This window comes from Electrona antarctica (genome assembly GCF_951216825.1).
Source record: "Electrona antarctica genome assembly, chromosome: 8".
Lineage (NCBI taxonomy): Eukaryota > Metazoa > Chordata > Actinopteri > Myctophiformes > Myctophidae > Electrona > Electrona antarctica.
Genome location: NC_136789.1, coordinates 26,746,572 through 26,770,581, shown reverse-complemented (window position 1 = coordinate 26,770,581; position 24,010 = coordinate 26,746,572). Strand labels below are relative to the sequence as shown.

General features: G+C 45.5%; 1 protein-coding gene across 1 annotated transcript; it reads left to right on the top strand.

The window, feature by feature from the left end:
* The first annotated feature begins 269 nt into the window (after positions 1–269).
* On the top strand, positions 270–24,010 carry gnb2 (guanine nucleotide binding protein (G protein), beta polypeptide 2). Its single transcript, XM_079508407.1, has 10 exons — positions 270–1,022; positions 7,729–7,832; positions 10,208–10,246; positions 11,103–11,209; positions 15,288–15,351; positions 15,550–15,712; positions 18,886–18,952; positions 19,423–19,624; positions 22,318–22,534; positions 23,758–24,010. Exons 2-10 carry the CDS (start codon positions 7,776–7,778, stop codon positions 23,862–23,864), a joined length of 1,023 nt encoding a protein of 340 aa, XP_079364533.1. The 5' UTR covers positions 270–1,022; positions 7,729–7,775; the 3' UTR covers positions 23,865–24,010.

The following is a 24,010-nucleotide window of genomic DNA, read 5'->3' as shown; positions in this document are numbered from 1 at the left end:
AGGATATTCCTCATAACTCCTATCCTAATTGTTGGATTTTATTTTTCGTGAATAAAATAACTCGTATTGTTGAAATTAGCTGCAATTTCAAAGAGAGGGCTTTCCAATCCAAGGTGCAGTGTGCTGTGGAAAGCTGCAGAGTCGCACAGGGATTTGGGGGTCTTTAAGAGCGATGGGTGTGGTTTATTTGTGCTCATGAGATCCTTTTGCAAGCATTTATCGCGTGATTGAGCTCTACTATTAGCCTACGCGTTTTGGTAGGCCAAATATTTACACAGGCTACAGCACAGCATAGACTAGACTACACAAGGAGCTATACGGACATCTAACCTATTTGGACTGCTCGTTTCACGACAATGTTCTTTGCGAAATCCGTGTAGATTGTCGGTGGGTGGGTTTTCCTGCTCCAAGTCGCATTTTGACCGCGTTATAAAGTCGCATTAAGCCGCAACGCATTGCAATTGATCCAGTGGATCATATTTGGACGAGGAGGCGACAGTCATCATGAAGTGTCAGTGAGGGGAGAGGGAGGAGAATAGCCTCGCAAAGTAAGAGGAAGGAAACGAGGACAACGTCACGAAAACGACAATCTGAGTAAAAAAAAAAACCGATTGAATCGTATTTATTCATCGCAGCATTTCATGGATATTCGTCGATTTGTGGACGAAGTACGAGCTTATAGTTGCGCTTATGTCGCATAGACGGGTATGTTTTTGCGAAGTTCTCGGATGTAAAAAGGCAAGGCAGTCTGAAGAGGAAACGGCAACACAACAGCAGATTTCATCTTTTCAAGAGGTCCATTAAAACGGGAGATATGGATTCTCTATAGGCCTGTTAAACGTTCTGGAAACACTGTACATTTGATTTGAAATAGCCGAATCGTGACACGAAGCAAAGTGGGACTTGCACAGTATCTTCTCTGCAACCTCATTGTGAATAAAAAAAAGAAAGAAAAAAGGGACACATTGTGAAACATTGTTTCCACGCCAGAAAAGCTGCAACATCATCGGGAGCATTAACAGGTAGTCATCTATTATCAAATCCTGAGACTATATTGTAGGCTATAATAGCCAGCTATTGGGTGTAAGATGGCTGGATGGTGTGCCAACCCAGTGATGGGCCTTTATTCATGGATCATCATTTCGATCACATAGATTTTACATCCGTATTTTTAAGACAGATGTGGTCAAGGCCTTTCATCATCCATGGCTGCTGCGATCTCTACATTATAACGAAGCTTAAATAGGGCTGTCTTGCCATTTTTGATGATACCGAAACGACATAACAAAGTCCAAATTCAGTGAACTATGCGTACAGTATAAACCCCGGTGGAATGTGTTTTAACAATACAATCTATTTTCCTTTTTACTGCGGATATTATTTATAGACTGTATGGGAGGAACCGCCGTAAACCTTACTGGTGCTTATGTAGGGCTTGCTTAGTTAGTGCTGCTGTAATTTACAGATACATTTAACAGATATAACGGATTATTAAAGCCAGCTATAGTTCTCGGCAAAAGCAATATATGTCTGCTCTTCTGACATGAGATGCAGCATATTATGGCAATGCGTTTATAGCCATTTTCAGTCTTATAAGCCATGGATGCTATATGTAAACTCATGGACATATTATCCTATCATAATGCTGTACATTCAAGGGGTGGGGACTGTGCCGTCAGTTTGCATGTTCTTGGACTAACTGTCACTTACATTACAGCACATGATGACTTCCAAGGCCAATAATATAAATAAAACCAGTTAAAACGAAGTGGGGTCGGGGGGGGGACCCCCAGGGGTGGGGGGGGGGGGGGGGGGTCGGGGGGACCCCCAGGGGTCCCTGGGGGTCCAGTTAATATAGCATAAGATTCTATTAAACCAGTTTAATCCTATATCTAGTGGGATAATAGCAGATACAAGCATCATGATGTGAAGTGTGCTGCTGAGCTTGTGGATTTGCTATTTTCCAAATATATTGGAGAAAAAAGAACGTGAAACGTTTAGCCTACTTTAGAAACATTTTAACAATTAACACAAAAACATCTTGTGTGAGGGTCCCTGGCACACAATATTTGGGGGTCCACGGCCAAATATAATGAAGTATTTTGTCATTATGGCACTTTGCTTTTTGACAGTATTGGGATCTGCACGTCTAGCTGGGAGATGTGAAATATTGTACAAATCAAAACATCTCGGTGGATTTGAACAGGCTTGATGTGATGTGACATAAACTATAGGTCTGACTTATCTGTCAAAGATGTCACCATCTCCCTATACCTCCCTCCCTCCTTCACACACACACACACACACACACACACACACACACACACACACACACACACACACACACACACACACACACACACACACACACCCCCAACAAGATTATTCGTTTGATCATCCTGCTGGACAATGGTGGTGTGCCAAGCCCACTCAAATTCTAATCTGTGATGCACCACCCCTCTCTGTGCTCTTCCTGGGTAAAAAAAATGAACAGCTGTGCCAGGAGACTGGGACCCACTGATGTACCCCCACTGGCTTCCATTAGTGCTGTGTGATCCATCTGGTCAGAGCCCCCCCCCCCCCCCCCCCCCCCAGGGAACAATGACCTAGCTAATTGCTCTCCCTCGTACATGTGTATAGCTACTACTGTGTGCATACTCTTGGTTTTTAGAGCATGGGAAGCTTTGCAATGTGCTGTTTTATTCCATTTGGATTCTAGAACAGTGGTTATTATACATTATAGGTCAGGAGGACCCACGTTTTGGTCACGGACCCATTTTGTTATTATGGGTCACCAGTAAATAATATCCCCCTTTTTTTTTCTTTTTTTCCCCCTGACTTATCATTTCAAATGGTATTAAAACTATATTTTTTCTTTTTCCAGAAATTCATACATATATAATAATTCCATACATTAGAACAATTAAGGTAGTGAAAATAGATCTACAAGCTCACAACGTGTCACAAATTCAACACATTGTGAGCTAGTAGATCTGCTATTTCACTAGTCCCGGGGGGACTCAAACATCACATTTCTCTTTTGGGTCTCCAGCTAAAAGGTTTGGGAACCACTATTCTAGAATGTTACCCGCTCAACGTTTGCATAGTGAGTGGCATAAAAGTGACGGTTCATGCAAATCTACACATTGCAGTTCACAGTGTGTTTTCATGTGAATTTGAATGGCCCCGCAAAATGCAAATGCAAGTGCCCATTAAGCCCTAACCACACCAAAGGGTCGCCATGGGTCCAAATGGTTGCGTGGAGTTGCATGGTGACCCTTTTGGTGTGGTTACTTTGGGCCATTGAATTCCATGCGTTGAATCACTTGCGACAACGTGGGACGACGTGCGTTCAACGTGCAACAGGACACATCACACCGCTGGGACAACGCTAAAACCGTCTCTCGACCCTTTGGTGTGTTTAGGGCTTTAGGGATACAGTTTTGGATGGGCAACCGTTTTGTGGCGAGCACGGATCATCCTATTGGGAACATGCCATGGTGATAAAACTTTGGCGCAGTTTAGTTACTTAGACTTATCAGCCTAAAAGTGTGACTATTTGATTTCACAGTGGCCTCCATCATAGTATGGGAGGGGAGGGAGGCAGGAGCCACATCATAGAACAATTTACAATTTAGGCATTTAGCAAGAACAAAAAGCATGGGAATACATCACATATTATGTAAAATGCATTTATCGCGAAACATGCGTAAGCTAAGAACGTAACTATAACATATCTATATAATGACACTATACATATAAACTATAACTAGAACATATCTATATAATGACACTATACATATAAACTATACATATATGCTAGAACACTTTACATTGTGTCCAGTTTTAGCAGAATGGTACGTCATATACACCCAGCACATGGGCACTAGTGTCTCCATGGTACGTCATATACACCCAGCACATGGGCACTAGTGTCTCCATGGTACGTCATATACACCCAGCACATGGGCACTAGTGTCTCCATGGTACGTCATATACACCCAGCACATGGGCACTAGTGTCTCCATGGTACGTCATATACACCCAGCACATGGGCACTAGTGTCTCCATGGTACGTCATATACACCCAGCACATGGGCACTAGTGTCTCCATGGTACGTCATATACACCCAGCACATGGACACTAGTGTCTCCATGGTACGTCATATACACCCAGCACATGGACACTAGTGTCTCCATGGTACGTCATATACACCCAGCACATGGGCACTAGTGTCTCCATGGTACGTCATATACACCCAGCACATGGACACCAGTGTCTCCATGGTACGTCATATACACCCAGCACATGGACACCAGTGTCTCCATGGTACGTCATATACACCCAGCACATGGGCACTAGCGTCTCCATGGTACGTCATATACACCCAGCACATGGACACCAGTGTCTCCAGAGGACCCAGACTTACAAAAACACATGATGAATGAATAACTTAAGCCCTATTTAATAGTAAAAAATAGCTCTATTTCAGTGATGCAAATAGCCTGCATCCTGCATCCATATGGTGCATTCACACAGGCAAATGTAATAGATGCAGTCTACCGTTCATTGTCAATGGAAGCCAGCGACGTGACGTTGCAAAGACCCAATGATGCATGTAGTTGCTCCAAATCGTGTCTTTGCATCATTTCATCTGCACCATTAGACTCACTAAATTGAGAAAGGACGGAATCGTGTCATCCCCCCGGGGGGGTCCTGGGATGCAATACTGTACTCGGGCATACTGTACTCGAACGTCGTTGAAGTAGGACTCATAAAAGGTCCCTGGGACCCATCTAAAAGACCACCCCTGGGTCCCAGGACCCACTACATTGAAAACCATTTACATCAATGCTATTTTCACATTTTTCTTTTAATTCATGGATTATTTTTTTCAATATATGTTATTTATTTGAAACATGTCCTTTACAACACTTCAAAAGGGGGGATATTTACTCACAACCCATAGAAAGGGGTCTGTGGTCGACTGACTCTGGGCCTATTGTTTGGGAACCACTGGTGATTAATTTTTAAAGGGAGTAGGCCTATTCATTCAGATGATGCCTGGCTGCGATACTCCATAGAAGCTTAGTCATTACAGATTATGTTCCTCAGTTAAACCAGATATGGCTGCACTGTCATAAACAGATTACAGGGCTTTTCTCACTGTATGAATTCAGTAAAGCCAGAGATTAAAATATTTTTCCCAGGCCCGGGTCAAAATGCATTAGCTGTCACAGAATTGGCTTAATTTAGTGCTATATTATGGAATGGGATGTCGTTCTGTTCTGTTTGAAATGGAACCAATGTGATCATTCTGAAAGGGCAGAAATGCACTGATCTGCTGCACCAAATGGAATGAGTGGTTCCCCTCATGTGGGCCCATCATGTGGGCCCCTCAATAATTGGCAAGACACTTAGTTTAATTTAAATACAATATAACATTGATGTAAAAAATGTAAAACAAAAAAAAAAGAATGTCATGGCATGTTTTCTTTAAAATCTCATTTTCATTGCGTTACTGATAAAGAGGAACTTTAGTTCTACTGATCCAAGCCTGATTGATAAAGTAAAATTAAACAAGCTCAGAAAATGCACCCATCTGACCGCTGCCCTTAGGTGGGGGCCCCACCCATCTGACCGCTGCCCTTGGGTGGGGGCCCCACCCATCTGACCGCTGCCCTTAGGTGGGGGCCCCACCCATCTGACCGCTGCCCTTGGGTGGGGGCCCCACCCATCTGACCGCTGCCCTTGGGTGGGGGCCCCACCCATCTGACCGCTGCCCTTAGGTGGGGGCCCCACCCATCTGACCGCTGCCCTTAGGTGGGGGCCCCACCCATCTGACCGCTGCCCTTAGGTGGGGGCCCCACCCATCTGACCGCTGCCCTTAGGTGGGGGCCCCACCCATCTGACCGGTGCCCTTAGGTGGGGGCCCCACCCATCTGACCGGTGCCCTTAGGTGGGGGCCCCACCCATCTGACCGCTGCCCTTAGGTGGGGGCCCCACCCATCTGACCGCTGCCCTTGGGTGGGGGCCCCACCTATCTGACCGCTGCCCTTGGGTGGGGGCCCCACCCATCTGACCGCTGCCCTTAGGTGGGGGCCCCACCCATCTGACCGCTGCCCTTGGGTGGGGGCCCCACCCATCTGACCGCTACCCTTAGGTGGGGGCCCCACCCATCTGACCGCTGCCCTTAGGTGGGGGTGGGTGGGGGCCCCACCCATCTGACCGCTGCCCTTGGGTGGGGGCCCCACCCATCTGACCGCTGCCCTTGGGTGGGGGCCCCACCCATCTGACCACTGCCCTTAGGTGGGGGCCCCACCCATCTGACCGCTGCCCTTGGGTGGGGGCCCCACCCATCTGACCGCTGCCCTTAGGTGGGGGCCCCACCCATCTGACCGCTGCCCTTGGGTGGGGGCCCCACCCATCTGACCGCTGCCCTTGGGTGGGGGCCCCACCCATCTGACCGCTGCCCTTAGGTGGGGGGCCCACCCATCTGACCGCTGCCCTTAGGTGGGGGCCCCACCCATCTGACCGCTGCCCTTAGGTGGGGGCCCCACCCATCTGACCGCTGCCCTTAGGTGGGGGCCCCACCCATCTGACCGCTGCCCTTGGGTGGGGGCCCCACCCATCTGACCGCTACCCTTAGGTGGGGGCCCCACCCATCTGACCGCTGCCCTTGGGTGGGGGCCCCACCCATCTGACCGCTACCCTTAGGTGGGGGCCCCACCCATCTGACCGCTGCCCTTAGGTGGGGGTGGGTGGGGGCCCCACCCATCTGACCGCTGCCCTTAGGTGGGGGCCCCACCCATCTGACCGCTGGGTGGGGGCCCCACCCATCTGACCGCTGCCCTTAGGTGGGGGCCCCACCCATCTGACCGCTGCCCTTAGGTGGGGGCCCCACCCATCTGACCGCTGCCCTTAGTTGGGGGCCACGAACACTTTTGAGATGTTCAAGTGGGCCCTGATCCAGAAAAGGTTGAGAACCACCGATATAAATCTCTTAACACACTCCTAGGCCTATCACAATTATTAATTGTCATAATTCTGATAATTCACCATTTGTCAGCCTTCTGATTGGTCCCCAACTGACTAACCAGCAGGCTCTTGCTGCCATGTTCTGCCCTTGTTTATGTTGAATTTGCTAAAACATCATTTTTGGAAAAAGAATAAAAACAAACATGATATGCCAGGTCACCATGCTGCACCTGTGATGTTCCTTTTTTACTGACACCAAAATGTAAGGCACCGAATATCAATACGAAGCAACTGAAAAAACATCTTATTTCAATGGTAGTGGATGGAGAGAAAGGATTTTTGTCCAACCACGAAACGGCAACCAATAATAATAATAATCTTTATTGTCCCGAAGGATATTTGTCTTCACAATCTGTTCAACACCCACATCAAAAACAACACAGAGCACATAACACCAAGACGATACAAAAACAAAAACATGAGGTCCCCACTGTGTACAGAACCATCCAATGGGTGCGAAGAGGGGCACAACCAGGGGCGGGACTTGACAAAGGGTGTTTCCTTATTGGAAAAAAAAAAATCATACTTCAATGCATTTTCTGCCCTGTGCCATTTGTGATTATGAAGCCTAAAAACCAAACAGGAATTCAATTTGAATTCACATATCCCGATGTTCGATAATTGCGTTAATCGCAATTAATTGTGTGACAAATTAATTAATGGTCAACTTAAATGTGTAATCGTGACAGCCCTACAACACCCTGCGCAGCGGTCGACGGCCCAGGAGAAATCCATCATGAGTGAGTTGGAGCAGCTACGCCAGGAGGCCGAGCAACTTCGGAACCAGATACGAGTAAGTCTGAGCTGGCCTTTTTCTACCAAACAATATTATGTTTAGCTAATTTAACCACTTAAAACGCCGTATCCCCTTTCCCCACAATACAAGGTTTCCAGATAGCAGATCGACATGCTCACAAACGCGCGCCGTTGCGTTGTGAGCTTGACGATCGGCTATTTTCAGCCGATCCCCACAATATAACAGAAAACAGAAAAAACACTATACAGAGCTCTGAAGGACTCTGCTCAACCATAGTTAACATGTGCTTGTCATTAGGCGTGCAACAGTTAATCAAAGTAATCAATTTGTTATAAAAATTGTGGGGAGCAATAAAAACTACTGATAATTGAAGAAAGAAAATCAGAAATGGCTAAAGTATGCGTGTGGGTGTGTTCTCTCCTCCGTATCACCAGTGCCCATACCCTAGTTGGGGTTGGCAAAAGGGACTTTCTGTGTGGAGTTTGCAAGGAACCGGTTGGAATAGTGTTTTCTTTCCACGCGCAACCGGGGAAACTCCCCCCTGTCAGGTGAAAAGAAGCAGCTTGGACAGTAAGTCCGTTGCTCTCCCCAGGTTGACAGAGGGAGTATAGTGCCCAGGATTACATTAGACAATTGACACTGGGTGAAAAAACTGTAAAAGTAAAGTAGCAGATCTACAACATACAGAGTTCTGCTATTTGTGTGACACCATTGTATGAACAATCTATATATATAGTTTTTGTGTCGATTCCATGATATTTAAATAATACTAAAAATAACACGCATACTTGATTAATCGAATAATAGCTAAGAAAATAGGCCTAATCGGCCCTACTTGCCAGGGTAATGTCCTCAGTCTACACACTGCACAACTTTCAAAGTCGTCTGTTTTTTTATGATTATTTTACTTGAGCAACCGTGGTATACAATTTCCCTTCTGACTGTTTCTATTCTAATTCCATCTCTGCATCCATCTGTTAGATGGCATACTGGTCATTACTATACAGATTCCAACCATTGTTATAACTGTATTAATGTAAATTATATTATAACATTATAGCATCAGCTAACCCTGATTTGCGTCCAATCTTGATTACATTGATTAGTTTGATCTGAGGCTTTGTTGGTGAAAAAAAAGGTGATTGGATAAGCAGAGCTAAAATCTTGCAGTGTGAACTCGGCATGAACTAAAGTTAATTTGTTTACAAAATGACTCAAGTACATGTTCAACTTAAGGGTAACTCATGAAAAGATACTGCTACTGTAGCGTATTTGTGCATGCTGTGTGTACGTACCACAGCTGTATAATGCTGTAATGGCACATTTTTGTGTGACCCTGCAAATAATATGAGGGGTCATTTTCAGCTCATGTATTTCAGCCATTATAGAACTAAAAAACATCACATGGATGCACCTGGGACATATCCTCAGTGATGTATCCCAAGGTCCTCGGGATTTCGGGTCTCACAACATCATACCCCTCACTCAGGCGACCCAGCCGGGGTGATCAAGTCCCGACTTACGTCCCAGTATCTACCCTCGATCAGTCCCATTAGGGAAAAACCAGGGACACACAATCCGCTGCTCCAGAACTACTCTGCCGGTACTGGGCGGGCCATCCGGTACCAGGCGAGCCATCTGGCCGGGCACCTCCTACTCCTCACCAGGTCCACTCCACTCCTGCTCTCACCAGCTCCAGGACCTGTGCGTTGCACCAGATTCCCAGCACCAGACACTTCATTCGGTAGTGGTGTATTCTGCAGGCTCCACCGGCAGGGAAACGGTGGTGCCGCAGGCTTCACTTGCGGCTTGAATGGCCCTCCTAAAGGCCTCACGCGGGGTTTTTGGGCTTCATCCTCACGGCGGACACAGGCTGGGGCGCTAACCCACCCTGCTTACCCGAGGGGCCGTCTACATGCCAACCATCTCTCGGGTGGTCATGGTCACCAGACTATTCCCGGTTGTCACATAGTCTGTTGTTCTGAGTCCCTATAAATAGAACTACTAAGAACTAAAAAACATTGCATGGATGCACCTGGGACGTATCCTCAGTGATGTATCCCAAGGTCCTCGGGGTTATAAAACAAGTCCAAACAAGTCCAAACCCATTTTATTATGTTATGCTTTAGCTGTTGAAAAATAGCAGATCTACAAGCTCATAGCGCGGCACCGAGTGCCGCGCTATGAACTTGTAGGTCTGCTACTTTTTAAAGATCGTGAGAATGTGGCTCAAATCTTTGAATATATATTCTTTCAGAGCGAACGTTTTTTTTTAATGTAAGCCTATTTGTCGAGAGGATCTCATGTCATATTCTCATCATCTTTGGAACCAATGTTGCAAGAGAGAGAGAAAAAAAGAGATGAGATGAGATATTTTCTTTTAATTAATGCAATGATTCCATGTTTGTTAGGATGCCAGGAAAGCCTGCGGAGATTCAACGTTGACACAGGTCAGTGTCAATATCCCAATACCTGGGTGCCTTGTGTGGTTTGATTTGAATGCATTAGTATCATTACTTCATAATTACGTTCAGTAACCGTCATTAATGCATTACTATTGATACATATAGATAACTAATAACGCTCATGCATGAATAAGTGGGGGACATTTTTGGAATAAGTAAGGATTTGTTTACCATGATACACTACAGGGAGTGGGTACTAGAGAAATCTGGGCAGCATTTTATTTCCCAGAACAGTCTTTGGGAAGAGTGGGCACACTCTTTAAGATATATTTTAAAATTAGCAGCCTAGGTGCCCAGACGGTTGAGCTAACCTACTCTTGCGACGCTTTGCGGGGAGACTGGGCACTACTCTTGCGAAGCTTTGGGGGGGGGGGGGGGGGGGACTGGGCACTACTCTTTGGGGGGGACTGAGCACTACTCTTGCGAAGCTTTGGGGGGGACTGAGCACTACTCTTGCGAAGCTTTGGGGGGGACTGAGCACTACTCTTGCAAAGCTGTGGGGGGGACTGGGCACTACTCTTGCGAAGCTTTGGGGGGGACTGAGCACTACTCTTGCGAAGCTTTGGGGGGGACTGAGCACTACTCTTGCGAAGCTTTGGGGGGGACTGGGCACTACTCTTGCGAAGCTTTGGGGGGGACTGGGACTGGGCACTACTCTTGCGAAGCTTTGGGGGGGACTGGGCACTACTCTTGCGAAGCTTTGGGGGGGACTGGGACTGGGCACTACTCTTGCGAAGCTTTGGGGGGGACTGGGCACTACTCTTGCGACGCATTGTGAGCTTGTAAGTAACTGCGGAACAAATGCAATGTTTTGATAAACGTGTCTCTGTTTGATTTACAGATAACTGCGGGTCTGGATCCTGTAGGGAGGATTCAGATGCGGACAAGGCGCACTCTTCGCGGTCACCTTGCTAAGATCTATGCCATGCACTGGGGCACCGACTCAAGGTGGGTTGAGTACTAGTAGTAAGATATATGTGGGTGCACTTTGGAGGTGGCTGTAGCTTAGTGGGCAGAGCGCTCATCATGACCATCTGAGCAGCCATCAGCTGGTTTGAAGCTGAAACAGAATTTCCCTCACAGAATGAATAAGGTCTACGAATGCATGGGTGGCTCAAGGCGAGGGCTTCGCCACTGTTGACTTATACCTGTGTACCAAAGCTACAAATGTTTTATTGTTTTAAATCACGAATAACTAAGATGTGTTGATGATGAGAAATGAGTACTCAGCAAGGGCACCTATTTATGATTTTTAGCATGCAACCTATCATCACATCTCCCTTCTTTAACTCCAGGTAGAGATAGAAGAAAATGTCATCTCTGTCACGCCTCAAAACAAACCCTGTAGTCTAATCTACATTTGGTAGTTAAATGATTGGCCATTTCTGGTGAATGTTCCCCCCAGAACAGCTGGGCTTCAATTGGTTAATGCATTCATTCTCTAGTCCAATCACAGGTTATGCTAGCTGGGGCTAAATGGATAAAGTAATATTTGTAACTATACTGTTATGAACTATACTGTATGAAAAACACAACTGTCATTCAGGTTGTGTTTTTCATACAGTATAGTTCGGGTGCAGTACTTAGTTTAGACAGTTTTTGGTTTAGACTAGTCATTGGTTAGACCAGTCATTAGTCCTACAACTACAACCTATCTCAAACCCTCACCCTAAACCTAACCTCCCACGGGGCAGCACACCTAAACCTAACCTTAACCCATGTCTAACCAATGACTAGTCTAAACTAAGTATATGTTTTGCTTTCAGGAAAGGAAGTCAGTTCAGTATCAAATAAATATGAGCAACTTACTACCTTAACTTAATACCTGACATTACATTGTAACAAGACAGGCCATGGTTTTCCGCCTTAAAAACGGTCAGAGATGGGAAAAGTACTCATTCTGTACTGTATTCTAGTTGAAGTACAATTACTTGAGTAAAAGTAGAAAAGTACAGGCTAAGAAAAGTACATTTGGGAGTTGAAGTAAAAAGTATTTTTACCAGATGTTTCTGTGCAAAGCTAACTGTAACCTCACCTCAGATAATTTGAAGGCTATTCAATTTAAAAGATGCAGAAATGCCACTCACATTATACTTTCATTGGCTACAGGTGGAACAGAGTTTTTAATCAGAATAGTGTGTAAACATTTATTCCACACACAATGGCATGGAGCCATGTTACACAAATAGATTTATTAGCTAAGTTACAATTTGAGCATTCTGTGCAGGCTACTTCCACTACTTGACCAATTCAGAGTTCAGACTAATCCTTCATAACATGGCTCGTCTGATCTGTTGAGGCAGTAAATCAAATCAAATCAATGGGTATCACAGATTATACTGTGTTGGTGGGCGTCTGCGTTAGCACCGTCTGTGACTGTGTGCTGGGTGCTTATTGAGAAAGTTGATATTAAAAGCATTTTTGGAGATGTCTCCTCCATCGAGTGGTAACGTTTAACATACATTTATGATTTATCTATCTTGTGTTTCTTTCACCTGTATATGTATGCGATGTGTTGCTCAGTGGCGTGCACAGATAGACACTAGGGGGTGCTAGAGCACCCCCTGCCCTTTTGGCAATGTGCCCTTTTGAAAAAAAATTAAATTAATTTTTTTTTAAATAGCAGACCTACAAGCTCGTAGCGCGTCACTCGGTGGCGCGCTATGAGCTTGTAGATCTGCTATTTTTCAATAGCTAAAGCATAACATAATGCTAACACCAAAAGGGGTTCCCGCCCAAAATGGAAGGCAACCGGCCGGTTCCACGCGCTGCACAAGGTGCCCTTTTTTAACTTGAGCACCTGCCCCTCTAAATGTCTGTGCACGCCACTGGTGTTGCTTGCAGTGTGTTCTGCTGAGGCATCCATGACAACCTGGCAGCTTCACTCAATATCTTGCTTGTGTATCGAATCACCCTCTCATTTTAAAGTGTCTGTGGCGTATTTTAGTTCGTACTGACACGATATATTTAATCAGGGATGTGCTGTGGCTAACTAGTGGGGCTATGTCGCGCGCACGCGCGTGCACGCAAGCGAGCCGATCACAGATTGAAATAACCTCTAGACCTATTTATTAACCCAGAATATACAACTGCATATCAAATGTTATTCTACTTGCTTGCATAATCAGCAAACTTTAGTGTTGTCACAATTATGGATTTTACCTGGCAAACATCACCTCTGTAATTAAATTTCTCATGAATCCATCAGCCACTGTTCTGAGTGTTCTCCAGCTCTTTAGACTGCTTCAGACAGAACACCTACAGTAGTAACTAGGCTGCTTAGCAGGAGGACTCAACGGACCATCACCATTGATATGCATCCAAGACAGAAGAACGCAGTAATCTCCTTGTCAATCGATTAAACTAAAGTAACGAGCCGGCAAGCCTGATTTGGTATATGTAAGAGGTAGAAAGTACAGATATTTCTGTTTAAAATGTAACGAGTAAAAGTAAAAAGTACTTAAGTACAGTAAAGAAGTACTTGTACTTCGTGCCAGCTGAATCCTATGGCCTCACTCATACTGTCGCAACAGATTGCTGTATGCTTGTTGTATACAAAGGGTGTGACACAGCTTGCCCCAATGCATTTCCAATGGGAGTCACATGGTTTGACACAACATTTGTGTTGTATGAGGGGGAGGGGCGCAGTCGAAACACAGCCGAAAGCCATACAACAGCTTGTAGTCCAAAATGTGGACTACAAACCATGTGACTTCCATTGGAAAAGCATTGGGGCGGCCATGACACTCACAACATTCATACAACAAGCATGCATCAATGTTTTAAAGGTCTGAGTGAGGCCTATAGGCTACTATGTACAGTACTTGTACTTTGTTACTTCCCATCTCTGAAAGGTGTCACCTCTGCCACAGCTGTGCCAGCCTGATCTTATACTATGATCATTTGAATTAATTATGTCGCCGGAACAGGGATGCCCCCCCCCCGGGCACGTTCCTGGGGGTCGGGATGTTCCGGGGACCCCCCAGGGACCCCCACATGGTAACTGTCATTTCTCGACCGTTCCGGACGCGGGGCGGCTCGCCAGAACCGGGCCGGCACCCTGGGTCTGGAGCGTCCGGGGACCCTCACACGGAGTTGCACCACTTATTTCACATGGGTGTGATTTTGCTAAATGTTTGCCTATTATGAAGAAGCTATCTGCTATCTAAAACTATTTTTACTTTTATGTAACTGTACACAATGTAACAACAAAGACAACCCTGAACGCTCAGAATAGGGGTTCATATGGTTAATTAGGCCCTCCTCTTACCAGCTTTGAAACGCGGCCTTGCGAGCTTGTAGATCGGCTATTTTCCTACTTCTTAAACATTTGTTTTCTTATTAATTACATTTCTTAGATTTAGAAAAATCACTGAGTTTGTTTGAAGATGTTTTGTTTTTTACTTAAATACAAATAAAATGTAGGATACAAAAAATGAAGGGATATTTATTCACGACCCATCAAAAAGTGTTTGGGAAGCAGTGTATCTAGAACAGCGAAAAGAAAAAACACACTTGCCAAGGGATCTGCTGTGCTAGCATACACACTGCGGCAGGCAGCTGTATCTGAGTTGGTAGAGAAGCGGTCCCCGCCCATGTCTAATGTCTGTCAAAGTGTCGCTGAGCAAGACGCTTACCCCTAACTGTCTGCTCCCCCCTGAGCGCGCCTCATGACCCGACGTCGTAGCATCAGCTGGGTGAAGCTGAAAATACATCTCCCCCACAGGATGGGAGAGAGCCTTCTTGGAACACTGCAAAATACAATATGCATTTGAGATTCCTTTGGTTATTCAGTATTTACTATCAAACTCCAACAGTGCACACACGAATAATCAGTTTTCACAATTTTCTTAATTTTTGACCATTTTGCCTTGTAGACAAGTTACTATTGAGAACATGAGGTGTGTTTAAATTAAGTTCTAAATAATCGATAGTATCTAGTATAGCGTATATCTAGTGTTGATGCACATGGTTATAATATCTGTACTGGAATAGTATAAAATGTTTGAAGCATCTGTCTCCACAGACTCCTGGTCAGTGCCTCTCAAGATGGAAAGCTAATCATCTGGGACAGCTACACCACTAACAAGGTAAAGTCAAAGTAACATCGTCCAATGCCGTGGGTTCTCAACCTCTTCTGGATCAAGGCACACTTAAAAAACCTTGAAAATGTTTCTTAATTGTAATCCTGGCTCTACAAACCTTTAACCATAAGAATAACCATTTCTCTTTAGAGCCAGGGAAATATATCTCCCCTGCCTGACACTGGTGTATATCTTATCTCGTAGATGCATGCCATTCCCCTGCGCTCCTCTTGGGTAATGACGTGTGCATACGCTCCCTCTGGGAACTATGTGGCCTGTGGAGGTCTGGACAACATCTGCTCCATTTACTGCTTGAAGACCCGCGAGGGCAACGTCAGGGTCAGCCGGGAACTACCTGGACACACAGGTAAAGCTGCACTGTCGACTGATTGATTGATTGATGAATGTATTAACAGATTGGAGAATTACAGTACATTTCAAGCACAACTCAATACAAAACTGTTAACTGTGGACGACACCATACAGTATTACACTTGTTTACAATAGGGCCGACCATATTCAATTCATCATAACAATTAGAGACGTACAAATATACTATATATAGACAAAAACAGGAAATCATCATAGAGGAGGTAAAAAGGGGAAAAAAACTAAACGTATCCAGTGAGAGGAAAAAGGGTTGGGGGGGGATTCAGGTTTTACGGGGCCCAGTTTCGAATTGCAGCCGACCGTAGGTGTCCTTTGAGAGCGGTTTTGAAGGAGTCAAGGGATCCGCATGTCTTAATGACTGTCGGTAGGGCATTCCACATTTTGGTGGCATAGGAGAGAAAATAATTTAGTCCCTTGTTTGTGCCGAATCTGGGTTGCACATGACCATCTCATACTCATACATGCACTGGAAACAACTCCTACACTGCCCAGGTTCTATTTAGGTGGTGGTGATTCTGGTTATGTTACGTTATGTTACACTGAAACACGACCTTCTCTAGGACAGGGGATTCCCAAACCTTTTCATGTCAAGGACCCCCAAATTGACACTGATTAGCCCGCGGACCCCCATTTGAAGAGATATGCCAGGGGAAGAGAAGATTCTCAACCCGTTTTAATTTCAAGGACCCCCAGTAGTTTGACATGCATATTTGAATGCAGCAGACGAAAAACTGTTTAAGTCCACACTATCCATAATGTATAAATGATAGATAAGGGTTCAGGACAACGAGGCCTTAGGGTTCAGGACAACGAGGCCTTAGGGTTCAGGACAACGAGGCCTTAGGGTTCAGGACAACGAGGCCTTAGGGTTCAGGACAACGAGGCCTTAGGGTTCAGGACAACGAGGCCTTAGGGTTCAGGACAACGAGGCCTTAGGGTTCAGGACAACGAGGCCTTAGGGTTCAGGACAACGAGGCCTTAGGGTTCAGGACAACGAGGCCTTAGGGTTCAGGACAACGAGGCCTTAGGGTTCAGGACAACGAGGCCTTAGGGTTCAGGACAACGAGGCCTTAGGGTTCAGGACAACGAGGCCTTAGGGTTCAGGACAACGAGGCCTTAGGGTTCAGGACAACGAGGCCTTTTCGTGGAGGGGTCAGAATGACATTTGGACTTTTTTTCGTCAGACCTCCATTTAACCCATTCAGGCCTGACGTCGAAATAAAAATAAAAAAGTTTTCTAAATCATGACAATTTTCTGAAAGATTTGAGGCACATTTTAACGATTTTTCAAAAATAGCAGATCTACAAGTTCATAGCGCGCCACTCGGTGGCGCGCTATGAGCTTGTAGATCTGCTATTTTTCAATAGCTAGATTACAACATAATGTGTAAAACACCAAAAGGGGTTCCCGCTCAAAATGGGTTAATGGCATTTCTATCTCTGAGACCCCAATTTATATTGTACAATCAATGTTAATTTAACTCTGAGAGTGTACAAATGGAACCAAATGGACCCCAACACTCTCAGAGTTACAGACCCATAAAGGGTCCATTTGGTTCCAAACTATCATTTAGCTGGGGACCCCCTGGAGCTCCCTCAAGGACCCCTGGACCCTACTTTTAGAACCACTGCTCTAGGACTATGGGGCACTGGGGCAGCCGTAACTGAATGGGTAGAGAGTGGGGAAACAGAAGGCCCCCCCAGGTAACTGAATGGGTAGAGAGTGGGGAAACGGAAGGCCCCCCAGGTAACTGAATGGGCAGAGAGTGGGGAAACAGAAGGCCCCCCCAGGTAACTGAATGGGTAGAGAGTGGGGAAACAGAAGGCCCCCCCAGGTAACTGAATGGGTAGAGAGTGGGGAAACAGAAGGCCCCCCAGGTAACTGAATGGGTAGAGAGTGGGGAAACAGAAGGCCCCCCAGGTAACTGAATGGGTAGAGAGTGGGGAAACAGAAGGCCCCCCCAGGTAACTGAATGGGTAGAGAGTGGGGAAACAGAAGGCCCCCCAGGTAACTGAATGGGTAGAGAGTGGGGAAACAGAAGGCCCCCCAGGTAACTGAATGGGTAGAGAGTGGGGAAACAGAAGGCCCCCCAGGTAACTGAATGGGTAGAGAGTGGGGAAACAGAAGGCCCCCCCAGGTAACTGAATGGGTAGAGAGTGGGGAAACAGAAGGCCGATCCAGGTAACTGAATGGGTAGAGAGTGGGGAAACGGAAGGCCCCCCAGGTAACTGAATGGGTAGAGAGTGGGGAAACAGAAGGCCCCCCCAGGTAACTGAATGGGTAGAGTGGGGAAACGGAAGGCCCCCCAGGTAACTGAATGGGTAGAGAGTGGGGAAACGGAAGGCCCCCCAGGTAACTGAATGGGTAGAGAGTGGGGAAACAGAAGGCCCCCCAGGTAACTGAATGGGTAGAGAGTGGGGAAACAGAAGGCCCCCCCAGGTAACTGAATGGGTAGAGAGTGGGGAAACAGAAGGCCCCCCAGGTAACTGAATGGGTAGAGTGGGGAAACGGAAGGCCCCCCAGGTAACTGAATGGGTAGAGTGGGGAAACGGAAGGCCCCCCCAGGTAACTGAATGGGTAGAGAGTGGGGAAACAGAAGGCCCCCCCAGGTAACTGAATGGGTAGAGAGTGGGGAAACAGAAGGCCCCCCAGGTAACTGAATGGGTAGGGAGTGGGGAAACGGAAGGCCCCCCCAGGTAACTGAATGGGTAGAGAGTGGGGAAACGGAAGGCCCCCCCAGGTAACTGAATGGGTAGAGAGTGGGGAAACAGAAGGCCCCCCAGGTAACTGAATGGGTAGAGAGTGGGGAAACAGAAGGCCCCCCCAGGTAACTGAATGGGTAGAGAGTGGGGAAACAGAAGGCCCCCCCAGGTAACTGAATGGGCAGAGAGTGGGGAAACAGAAGGCCCCCCCAGGTAACTGAATGGGTAGAGAGTGGGGAAACAGAAGGCCCCCCAGGTAACTGAATGGGTAGAGAGTGGGGAAACAGAAGGCCCCCCAGGTAACTGAATGGGTAGAGAGTGGGGAAACAGAAGGCCGATCGCAAGCCCCCCCTGTTTTTAACGTTGATGTGAAAGACGGCTTTGCATCTGTGATACGTAGCTCTATTTCAATGCTAGAAACGAGTGATGTTTCTGATGTCCTCCTAGGTTACCTGTCTTGTTGCCGTTTCGTTGATGACAATCAAATAATCACAAGTTCGGGGGACACCACATGGTGAGTAGCCCTATTGAAATGAAGATCAAACACACGCTTTACAAGTAACTGCACATATCACTATTTAAACCAATAGACAGTAACATCATGTGTTCATTTAAACCCTTGAGTGTACAAATGTAAATAATTGGACCCGTCAGTCAGACAAAATGACGAAATGTCCTGAAAAATCACCCATCGTCCCATTCCTTACAAGTCTAGAATTTACTTCTTGAAGTTACCCATTATTGTTTTAGGCCAATTCATTTGTAGATTTGTGTGCAGATTGTGCTTTTATTGTATTATTTTTTCATAGATACTGTAAATGTTCACATATTTCAGTTGTGTATGAAATAAGTATGAAATAAACAAACCTTAACAAAAAGGGGTGATGGTCCATTTGGTTACATCTATACTCACTCAGAGTTAAATGAACAGTGAGGATCTTACTGCATAGGGATCGGACTCTAACTTGCTGCTCTTTACCCCAGTGCACTGTGGGACATCGAGACGAGTCAACAAACCACAGTGTTTTCAGGCCACAGTGGTGATGTCATGAGTCTGTCCCTGTCCCCCGACCTCCGCACCTTTGTGTCGGGAGCCTGCGATGCCTCCATCAAGCTGTGGGACATTAGGGACAGCATGTGCCGGCAGACCTTCACGGGCCACGAGTCGGACATCAACGCCGTCTGTGTGAGTTGTGTCGACGTCATTAATGACCTAGTTCACTGGTTCTCAAGCTTTTCAATAAGCCTATCTCACAGAATTTCCCCGCCCCCCTTAATACGCCCCCTTTCGGGGTTAGTGGTGATAGCGTGACGTCACTCCATAGACGCTACATGTTAACAGGGGTAATTTAAGAAGTCTACAACTTTTGTTTTCTCAAGGTAAGGTTTGTTCTATCTGTTCGAGCTGATTTACCATATTGTTTGCTTCATAATAATATTGGTCTGTCACATTTTTACATTAGAAAATGTACTTAGATTCTCCAGAGAAAAAAACGTGTAAATGCTCATGTTAAAGTCACCACTATTTACCGGAAGTGGGCGTGAAAAACGGGCTGTGAGATAGGCCTATTTCAAGGATCCCCAGTTTGATATTAGCCTGGCATGGCAAGACTAATAGCACTGATATTAGCCTGGAACTTCGGCATTGAAGATTTATTTCCAATGGGCGGTTGTTATGTCATAGATATTTAAAAAAGAATAGCTGCAGTTCGTTGGAGCGATGTGTGTTAATTTACACTGGGGAGGAAGTACGCCGGAAGGGTGGAAGGCACGTTACGTCACGCTGCCACTCAAGTGATTACTGGCCAATCACAGCGCATCTTTTCCGGGACTTATCAGACCCGAACATGCGCTCTGTGATGCACGCTCATGCGTCCGCGGTGCTTCGCAAGGAATCTCAGGAAAGTTTTGCCCTCCCTTGAGCCGCTCCAGAGCCGGAAAGGGCGTCTACGTCTATGGGTTATGTCACAGCAAAAAAGTCTCACTTTGAATAGTGGGCTCTGATTGGTTACCCACAACTCTGGGGTGAGCAAAATATAATTCAGACCTGAGAGGAGTGCCAGACGCAACCTGCCGAGGGCATTTTGTTTTCCCAACAGCTCGTACAAGCAGATTTTCGTGATCAGATACACACACCAAGTTGGAAGTCGGTCGGTCTGTGCTCAGGTTAAACGACGGGCAGACTGACACACACACACACACATTATGTGCATTTATAGAGAGATATACCTACAGTTGGGTGCCGCCGATATTGTCCCTTATCATTTGACCCATTTAGGCCTGACCTCAAAACTTTAAAAAATCCTTCTAAATCCTCCAGTTTTCTGAAATAAATATTTTCACGATTTTTCAAAAATAGCAGACCTACAAGCTCGTAGCGCGCCACTCGGTGGCGCGCTATGAGCTTGTAGATCTGCTATTTTTCAATAGCTAAATTATTAGTTCCCGCCCAAAATGGGTTAACTGTCCTTTTGCGCAGATCACGCAAACCTCAGCAAAAAGAAAAGGACAATATCGATGGCCTCCAACTGTACCACAGCCAACCTGTACAGTATGGTGTTAACCCATTTTGACCTGAGATCAGATTCTAAAAATGTCTTCTACATCCTGACAGTTTTCTGAAAAAGCTATGTTTCTATGTCAGTCGTTCTTCGATTTTTCAAAAATAGCAGACCTACAAGCTCGTAGCGCGCCACTCGGTGGCGCGCTAAATGGGTTAATAACCAAAATGGGTTATTAACTGTATAACAGCCAGCCACTGTCAATAGAACATCTATGACATCAGGATATCCTAGCTCTAAGGGCCTTTCTGTGTGGAGTTTACATGTTCTCCCCGTGTCCCCTAGGGTAGGTACCCTCACAAAAAACATGCAGTAATCCTGGTCTCTAAACTACCTCCCCCTGGCCAGCCGGGGCGCCTGATGGAGGGCAAAGGAACTGGTCGGAATAATGTGTTCCTGCCATGTGCTACGTCCTGTCAGGTGAAAAGAAGCAGCTTGGACTCCTCATGCATAGACAGAGGCATGAGGTCAGTCCGCTGCCCCCCCCCCCCCCCCCCAGGTTGGCAGAGGAAGTGCAGCGCCCAGGATTACATTAGATAATTGACACTGGGTGAAAGAAATGGGTTGCAATAATCGTGGGATAAAAATTAAAGGAAAAAAATAAGATATCTTAGCTCTGTTGATTGATTTGACAGAAAATGTAAAGTGACCCCTTTCTGATCACAGTGGTCTAGAATATAGTTCAATCCGTTCAGACTCGTTCGACATTAAATCATGTCCTCAGTGGCCTTGATTCCTCTTCCTGGATCAGTTTATTTAAAATAAATCCACACTTCTCAGGCAGGTCTGAAGACAGACCTGAGAAGTGTGGATCTGTGCGGAAAGATCATGTTCTGAGCAGTGTTGTTTTCGTCGACTAAAACTATGACGAAAAATGTTCGTCGACTATACATTTTTCCACTGACAAACTGAATAAAAACTAAATGTAAACTAAGCTATGATGACTAAAACTAAGACTAAATATAATGACAATTTTGTCAACAAATAAAAACTAGACTAAAATGTTAGGAAGGGACTAGTGGACAGGAGATCCAGTATAAGTCATTTTACACTTGGTTGCATTGCGCTGCGACGCGTTGTGAGCTTTTAGATCGGCTTTTCACAAGTGAAAAAAACTGCATCAAACTAAATCAACTGTAGATTTAGTCTACTAAAATCTTATGATATTTAGTCGACTAAAACTAGACTAACACTAAAACATTCCAGGTGACTAAAATGTAAAACTAAATTTAAACTATTCAAGAAAACTAAAATCAAAATTTGCTGCCAAAAACAACACTGGTTCTGAGCTTTCCGTCTGCTCCTCCCTCCTCTCTAGTTCTTTCCAAACGGCAGCGCATTCGCCACGGGCTCCGACGACGCCACCTGCAGGCTGTTTGACCTGCGTGCAGACCAGGAGCTCAGCCTGTACTCCCACGACAACATCATCTGTGGCATCACCTCTGTGGCTTTCTCACGCTCCGGACGTCTGCTGTTAGCCGGCTACGATGACTTTAACTGCAACATCTGGGATGCCATGAAGGGAGATCGAGCAGGTACAGTGGAACTAGGGGCTTGGCAATTAATATAAAATATATCGTAACCGATAACCGTAGGCTCATTTTAGTTTTGTCTTTTATCAATGAATCAACACAAACAAAATCGTATATGCGTCGTGCTAATAAATACGTTGACGCTGTAAGTTGTGTTGTCCGTCTCTGTTCCCTGGAGTGTGCAGTCCCTTCCTTGGAAGGTTTTTTCCCTTTTTTGAAGTCTATGCCTGCTAACTAGACTTGCACCTCCCACGGGTCTTTTTGGATGTGCAGGAGTCCCTTCTTTGTCTCTCACAGATTTCATTAAAGCAACGTGTTTAGTTACAGTATTTCCAAAGCAAATTCATCAGGCTGCAACATATGGCAATATTTTAGCACTATAGAGCGTCGCAGTCCCTCCCCCTACCATGGACCAGGAAATGAATCCCAATGCATTTTTCCCATAGACATTTAAGAAAGTATCTATTTAAAGACGGTTACGCCACGGACAAAGCCAACTCGAGTCGTGACAACACAAACAATATTTTGGACCAAACAAATAATTACAAAGAAGAAAAACAACAAAAAAAGTGTTGTAACCTGCCGTTTTTTTCTTCTTTCTAATTATCTTTTCGGCCCCAAAAATTGTGTTTGTTGTCATGATTTGTCACGACTCGAGCTGGCTTTGTCCGCGGCGTTAAACGTCTTTAAATAAATACTTTCTGAAATGTCTATGAGGAAAATGAACGGAGAATCATTTCCTGGTCCATGGTAAGGGGCGGGACTGCGACGCTCTATATAGAATATATAACATGATGTTGTGTTAAGTATGCTGTCTATAAAATGTGGCGATCTATACTGTATATGTAGGTTACTAACACATTTTGTGCCCAAGACGTATCTTGGGTATTACCGCACGTGCATAGCCCAAGACGTCTGTGGACGTCTTTGAAAAAAAAAATATATATATATATATATATTTTGTTTTTTATTTTTTTTTTATTCAAAAAAATCATTTTTTTTAATACGTGGTGCCAAAGTTTGTGTTTTCGCCATTGAGAATGCATTTGGCGTTTAAATTAAATAACTCAGAAACTATAAAACATTTCAAAGTAAAAAGTTCCAGCATGTGTCTCCACAGTCAGCTGAATTATAAAAAATGTGAATGGATTTTCTAGGTGAAAGTGATTTTTGGGCAGTTTTGCGTGGGCTCTCAATGTGCTAAATGTCTTGTCCTTTTTCGACAGGAGTCTTGGCTGGCCACGACAATCGTGTGAGCTGTCTAGGTGTGACAGACGACGGCATGGCGGTATCCACTGGGTCCTGGGATAGCTTCCTTAAGATCTGGAACTGACAAGTTTCATGGGATAGCTTCCTTAAGATCTGGAACTGACAAGTTTCATGAGACATGCAACACACACACACACACACACACACACACACACACACACACACACACACACACACACACACACACACACACACACACACACACACACA

Coding starts and splice junctions, on each gene's coding strand:
- gnb2 (XM_079508407.1), top strand. CDS start 7,776: ATGAGTGAGTTGGAGCAGCTACGCCAGGAGGCCGAGCAACTTCGGAAC. Junction 15,713..18,885: donor GGAACTACCTGGACACACAG/GTAAAGCTGCAC, acceptor ATGTCCTCCTAG/GTTACCTGTCTTGTTGCCGT. Junction 18,953..19,422: donor AGTTCGGGGGACACCACATG/GTGAGTAGCCCT, acceptor TCTTTACCCCAG/TGCACTGTGGGACATCGAGA.